The 7,412-nt window shown below is 39.6% G+C and overlaps 1 protein-coding gene across 1 annotated transcript in view; it reads left to right on the forward strand.

Moving 5' to 3' along the window:
• The window catches only part of LOC109843252, a 7,584-nt gene continuing 4,463 nt past the window's right edge, over positions 4,292–7,412 (forward strand). The window contains exon 1 of the mRNA XM_020412182.1: positions 4,292–4,442. Within this exon, the coding sequence (XP_020267771.1) occupies positions 4,365–4,442 (78 nt within the window). The 5' untranslated portion in view covers positions 4,292–4,364. The remainder of the gene's footprint in view (positions 4,443–7,412) is intronic.

Raw genomic sequence — 7,412 nt, forward strand, 5'->3', positions numbered from 1 at the left:
TTCTGTTGATTCGACTAGACTGCGGCATTTGGGGCTTGGCCATTCCAGTATTGATTCCTCGCATAGATTGAAAGAGGGTGCAAAGACCTGCAGTTTGAAGTCCAGTTTGCAACCAAATCCCCTTTGGAGAAAGTCCTAGTAGTATCCAACAGATTGAAGAAGTGTGTGATAGACAGAAAGGTGAAGGTACTCCATTCTGGTGGGAGGTACAAGATGGACCTGTTTCTGTATTGGAGCCGAGCTCACGGCATTTCGAGACACTTCGTTGGAAAGGAAATCTTGGGGCAACTAGATAAGATGACAAATTTGGAGAACCGTACCTTACTGGAGGAGGATCGGTGTTTGTTGTCAAGCAATGGTCTGCATAAGAGTTTCTGGATAGAGGCTTCGACATATTTGGGCCATCCTATTAAAGAGTTGTCAACTGCTGTGATTGGAGGTAAAACTCCATTGGAAGATAGGTCTGGTAGTGTCACTTTGGTTGAGGCTTCGATGAGGGAGCTAATTGACTCTCAGCAGGTGGAGAGTTTTGGACAGACCTTAGAGGTATCGCAGCGGGTGGAGATGGATGCTACTCCACATCAGGTGAAGATTATTCCAAATCATTCTGCATTGGTTGGGATTCCAGCTGAGGTGACACAGCGTGGAAGTTATTTGGATTTATATGCAGATGATGAGTTGGGTTTTGAATCGAGTGCAGCTGACAGACATAGTTTGGATATGACCATTGGTTCGCCTCAGGTGGAGGTGTTTGAGGGCATTGGAGGTGCTATCAGCCGCAAAGTAGATGATATTGGAGAAGGGTTGCGTACTCTTCTATTGGATTGAGGTCGTTAGCGGCCATTTGGGTGAACTACGTTCGGCTTGATTCCTTGGGCAAGAGGATACGTAGGCAGTCTTTATGATGCAGCCGAGTTGGATTATTTGATGGGGTGAGATCGATTTGGTGAGTTGATACTGACATTTGGAGAGTGTTTGCATTCTCATTTGGGTTCTCGACTTGTTATGGATTAAGTCTGTTGTCGTGAATTATTTCACGGTGTACTGGACACAACAAGTGAGACATTTGGTTTGGTCGGTGTCGGCTCAGTTTTGAGGAAAACTTCACCGAGGTGAAGAATTGTGAACGCGTAAAAACGCGTGAGGTGATTTAAACGTGGGCCCCCCACGTTGTGAAGAGATCAGCGGACAAAAGCAGGGGATATCTTTTCCGCGTGAAGGCTTTGGCACGAACAACGTTGCACGGCCCACCCAAATGTCTGATTGAACCTATAAATACCTAGTTTATTCTAGGGTTTCGGTGGCAGGCAAGCAAAGAGGGGTGGCAGCAAAGTGCAAGGAAGGATTCTCTCTTTTGGCTGGCGGCTACGAAGATCAAAGAATGAGCAAGACAGAGAGAAAATTGAGGAGGTGCAAAAGTGTTGGCAGCGTTCTTTTTGGACGGCGTGCAAAGAGTCATTTTGTGCTTTTGAGAGAGATAATTGTGTGAGGGTTTAGATTGAGTGATTGTAAACTCTAGTTGTATTATCTCTCCCTCTAATAGTAGATCTCCCCCTCCTTGCCCCGTGGACGTAGGCAGTTTGCCGAACCACGTAAAATTAGTTGTTTGAGTTTATGGCCATTGTAATAGTTTTTAGGATCCCTCGACAGGTCAGTCCTAGAACTGATGAGAGGAAGAGCCGATATCTCACTTTGTTGAGATATCCGCTTCAGATTCTTGTCTCCTTGGTGAGACGAGAATTCTTATCGATCTTTCTCTCTTATTGTGCACTCTCTTATCGATCTTGTCTACCAAAAGATTTTTTAAAACTCGTGCTTTTAAAAGGAGTATGATATGATTCTTGGACTTAGAGATGTTGCTCTTCCATGTATTAATATTTTAGTTTAGGGGTAAACTATAAAACATTTGCTGGTGAAGAAAGAGATGCGTTAAATTGTTTTGGAGCAGGTACACTATTTCTAAGTCAAAAATTTAAAATTATACAAAATATCTTGACGTTTCAAAACCCAAAATGACAAACATGAAATCTAAAAAGCAACAACAGTCTCCAAAGAATTTAAAATTGGCAAGTAACATCCTCAACGTTCCAAAAAATTATAAAAAAAACACACTTAAAAGTTTAAATAATTAAAAAGCACCTGAAATTATGAAATTTTAAAACTTTCAAATAACAAAGAAGAATTCATACCATCAAGAACATGAAATTTTAAAATTTATAAAAAATAACCTCAAAGTTATAAACATTAAAAAACACCTTTAAAAGTTAAAAATCACAAAGAAACCCTGAAGTTTCAAAACTTATAACCAGTACATATTAATTTTAAAAATTATTAGCAGACCGCTAATATTTTAATTTTTACAACAAACAATCACAAGTTCCAATAATTACAAAAACACCCTCAAAATTTCAGAGTCATAAGAAATATCCTGACATTCAATAACTTACCATCAATATATGAAATATAAAAATTACAAGCAGCCAACTTAAAATTTAAAATTTTTAAAAACACTCTTAAAGTTTTAAATTTTATAAAACATACTCTCAAAAATTCAAAATCACAAAAAGACTAAAATTTCAAAACTTAGAAAATAAAAAAGTAGTTATTTGATATTCTTTCATTAAGGTATATAAATTTAACTTTCAATTTAAGGTTTACTATCCTTTTTCAGTATCAGAAAGTGGTCTAAATTTATTGTAAAAGATAAAGTGGAGAATGATTGATGATGGCTCAATAAAAAATGAATGAGAAGAATGAAAGACACTATTTTCTGAATATTTTATAGAATGATTTATTTTTTGAGTAAATTAGGAATCTTTAGAAGGGATTTTAGTAAAATTTTTATAGTACTTTTATATGCTTGTGTGGATATTTTATCATTTGAAGTGTACTAGAGTAAACATTAATCTTTACTTTATCATTATTTTAAAGTTTATCAAGAATTAGGAACAAACTCTATATTCTCTTTTGTATCATTTTAGCCCACTTTTACATAATTATATTGTCTTGTTAGCTTTAATTATTCATTTTTCTTTTATAACGTTCTTTTTTAAAGTGTTTTTAACTTTTACAACACTATACTTTCTCAAGTCAAGTTCGGTTTTATGTCGTTCCAAATAACATGATAATTCAAATTAACTTCGGATTACATTTGTTTCCTGTCAATACAAATGCTAATATGAAAACTCAAATTAGGTATAGCTCATTTAAACGAGCATAAAAATAATAATCACAATGCTAAACTTTAGAGACATAAGAGAGCAAAAACCATCAAAGTAGAACCGAGAAATAAATTTTAATAAGGAAATAAATAGAATATACTTAATCATGATATTTAACCTCGTGCATTGCACGTGTATAAAACCTAGTTAAAAAAACCAACATAAAATAGCACGCATGAGTTTTAAAGAATATCACATTAATAAGGGGGGGTCTACTAAAAATACCAACATGATAATTTAGGGGGAAAAAAATAAAAAAAGGGGTAATTTCAACTCAATGTCAAAAATGCAAAACGTAAATACTCTGATTTAGAGGCCAGATATGCAAATACGATAGATCTAGGGCCAGGGGTGTACACAGCCCGCAATTGAACTCCTCTCTCTTCAGCTTCAAGATCTAATCTCACTCCGAGAAAGTCAAACCCCTCCAAAAATCAACCTCCAATGGCGAAGCGCCGCCCCGGACCTCGCCGACGACCACGCCTGCACCCGCAACCCGGCACAAACTGGCGGCTCCAACTCCCCCCCGCCTCCCCGGCAAAGTCTACTGCCAGAAGCACCACCTGTTCAACCTCGCCCCGCTCTAAATCCAAATCCCTAGCCCCAAACCCTAACCCTAACCCTAACCCTAACCTCCTCCGCGAGATCTGGGCCTTCCACCCCACCCCCGGCGCCCCTCCCCGCCTCTACGCCCGCGTCGAGCGCCGCGTCCCCAACCAGTCCCTCGTCGAGGTCACGCCGCTGATCCCTTACCCTAATGATGGCGTTGATGTTGCCTGTGGGCTGTTTAGGGCTTTGCAGACCACGGAAATGAAGGATATGGGGACGTTTAGTCATCGGGTTTGGTTCGAGATGGGAGCGGGTGATGGAGGAGAGGAGTTGTACAAGATTTTTCCGAGGAAAGGGGAGGTTTGGGCCGTGGAGAGGTATAATTGGGTGGAGATGGTTTCGAGCTTTGGGGACGTGGAGGGGGCGAGCGGGCTTGTGCTTGAGGAGGAGGAGGAGGAGGAGGAGGGGGGGTGGAGGAGGATTGGGGACGTGGAGGGGGCGAGCGGGCTTGTGCTTGAGGAGGAGGAGGAGGAGGAGGAGGGGGGTTTTAGGAGGAGGTTGTATGAGGGTTGTGAGTTGATTCGGAGGTTTTCGATGGAGGAGATGGGGATGTTCTTGTATAGGATTTCGGACGCGAGAGTTATCGGAGTTGGCAATTTGTTAGCATCGCAGGTAATGTGTTTGATTTTATCCCTCCTTTTTGTTAATTGTGACAAAATTTTTGCTGTTTCTATACAAATGTAGTGAGCATTGAACTGCATCAAACTGGAATTTAGGAACATTCAAATACAGTCTTATTGAAATTGTGAAAAAATGATACTTATGATAGACAAATCTATAGCGCTGGTGATGGTTGGTTCCTGAGTTGATGTTGATTGAGGATGGGATCAGTGTTGTCAATGCGCGAGGCGCAAGGCAGGGCGCAAAGCATCTTTACGCGCACATGCGCAAGGCGCAACGCAATGCGCGTGCTCGAGTGATGCGAGGCGCACACCGCACACATAATTTTTCAATATATATAATCAAGCGCGAAAGAACATGTTTTTAGAATTTACATGATAAATAATATCTTACTACAAAATCACAATATAATGCCTTAATTTCTAATGCTAACACCCAATATAGTAGCAAAATTCATAAATTTTCAAATCAAATGTTAAATCAAGACTAATATCCAAGTAAAGGATTAGTAATGGTCCTCAATTGAAGGCTATTAGAAAGGCCTAATGGATTTATTTTGTTTTTTGGGATATGGAATATCAAATATAAAGGCTCGATTGAAATGTTAACAAACAAAACTATATGAGGATATGTACTACATGCACCCTGCACAAAGTAAGGATGTACGCGAGGCGTAAAAGGCACTACTGCATCAGATGTGGGACGCTTCGTCACCGCCCCGCATCGTAAGGCGCATGAGGCGCAATAAGGCGAGCACCTTTGAAAACACTGATTGGGATAGTTCTTGATGTGGGAATGTCCCAAGTTTAGCTGTTGTGTGACAATAGTTTAAGAGGACTTCTTTAGGGTGCCACATCCCCATCCACTCCCTTGTCGAGGTAACTCCGACTCATCCCTTATCAATGTTGCTTTTCATGGACCTTTTAGGGCTTTGGATTTTTCAGGATGAAGGATACGGGGACATTTTAGTCACAGTGTTGGTTCAAGATGTGAGGTGGAGAGGAATTGTTTAAGATTTTTCCGAGGAAGGGGGTGATATGGATGTGCAGAGGTATAATTGGGTAGAGATGGTTTCGAGCTTTAGAGATATGGAGGAGAGAGTGGGCACGTGCTTGTGGAAGATGACATGGGTTTTTAGAGAAGGCCATATGAGGGCTGTGAGTTGTTTCAGAGGTTTTAGATGGAGGAAGTATGGATGTTCTTTTAAAGGATTTTAGGTGTGAGGGTCATTGGAGGCGGCCCAATATTGTTGTTGCAGTTGTTGTGCTTGATTTTGTTTTGTTGTTTCTATGCAAATATAATGAACATTGAACTAGAACTTATGAACTGCCAAATATAGTCTTACATAATTTGCGAAAAATGCTACTTATAATATACAAGTTTATAGCATTTGGTTGTGGTTCTTGAGATCGATATTGGTAATTGAAAGAAAACTAATTGGGATTGTCCTTGAGATGGAAATGTCCCAAATTTAGATATTGTGTGGAAATAGTTCAAGAGGACTTCTTTTGGGCACCACATCCCCAACCTATTCCTTGTCAAGGTAACTCCCACTCATCACCTACCTTGATCCTATAGTTGATGTTGCTTGCTGGCTTTTTAGGGTTTTAGAGTCTACGTCTATGTTACCTGGTTGCTGCTATCTTGAAGACGTAGCCGTACACGTACCCGCATCAAACACGTACCCGACACTTCCCAAACTTCGTGGACACTACTTGGATACATGCATACATTTATTCAGACATATACTCAATTATCCAATATATGTTTTAATTTAAAGCACTTGTCACACACTTCTTGGATGTATATCCTACACTTTACATTATTTCTTGATACTCTTTAGACATTGGTCGAGTTCATTTCGGTCCACACCCAAGTTGAAAGCTATGATTCCAAAAGGTCGTCTGGGTATCTAGTTAAAAAAAACAAATAGTTTCAAACTTATAATAATCAACATTGTGAAAGACGCTCAACTGTGCTAGAAATTTTAATTCTAACAACGCATGAACTGAAAAATAATGATATATTTTAAGTATATATGTAGCAGTGTCCCAGTTCCTTACATTTTACAGATGCTCTGTTCCCATACCCGCACCCGTACTAGTACCCGCACCCATTTCCATACAATTTAGGTCTACGTAGTTGAAGGATATGGGGATATTCAATCATAGAGTTTGGTTCAAGATGGGCGGTGGAGGGGAGGAATTGTATAAGATTTTTCTAAGGAAGAGGGAGGTTGTTTAGGTTGTGGAGAGGTATGTTGTGTGAAGATCGTTTCGAGCTTTAGGTACGAGGAGGAGGCAAGCTGGTTGGTGCTTGTTGAGGTGGAGAGGGTTCTTAGAAGAGATTTGAGGGGGTTCTTAGAAGAGATTGTATGAGGGATCGGAGTTGGATTAGAGTTTCTAGATGAAGGTCATATGGATGTTCTCGTATAGGATTTTGGGCGCCAGAATTGTTAGAGATGGCAGTATGTTGGGGTTGTAGGTAATGTCTTTGTCTTTTTTTTTTGTTAATTTGTCGAGCTAATATTTTTCACACAGTTTTGTTGTTTCTATGCGAGCATAAATGAACAATGAACTAGATTTAGGAACGTTTAGCTATAGCTGTACTGAAATTGTGAAAGTATGCTAATTATGAGATGAAAGTTTATAAAATCGATGCTAGTATTTGAGATTGTTATTGATAGAAGAACTAATTGAAATAGTTCTTGATACAGAAAATGTCCAAAGTTTGTATCTTGTGTGGAAATAGTTTCTTTAGAGGGTTGCAATCCTAATCAATCCCTTGTTGAGGTCACTTTACTCCTTTACCCTGATCTCGCTGTTGATGTGCTTGTGAACTTTGTAAGGCTTCAAACATCATTGAGATGAAGAACATGAGAGCATTTAGCCATCGGTTTTGGTTCGAGATGGGTGATGGAGGGGAGGTATTGTATAAGACTCTTCCTTGAAAGGCAGAGGC

Source organism: Asparagus officinalis, chromosome 5 (genome assembly GCF_001876935.1).
Source record: "Asparagus officinalis chromosome 5, Aspof.V1, whole genome shotgun sequence".
Classification (NCBI taxonomy): domain Eukaryota; kingdom Viridiplantae; phylum Streptophyta; class Magnoliopsida; order Asparagales; family Asparagaceae; genus Asparagus; species Asparagus officinalis.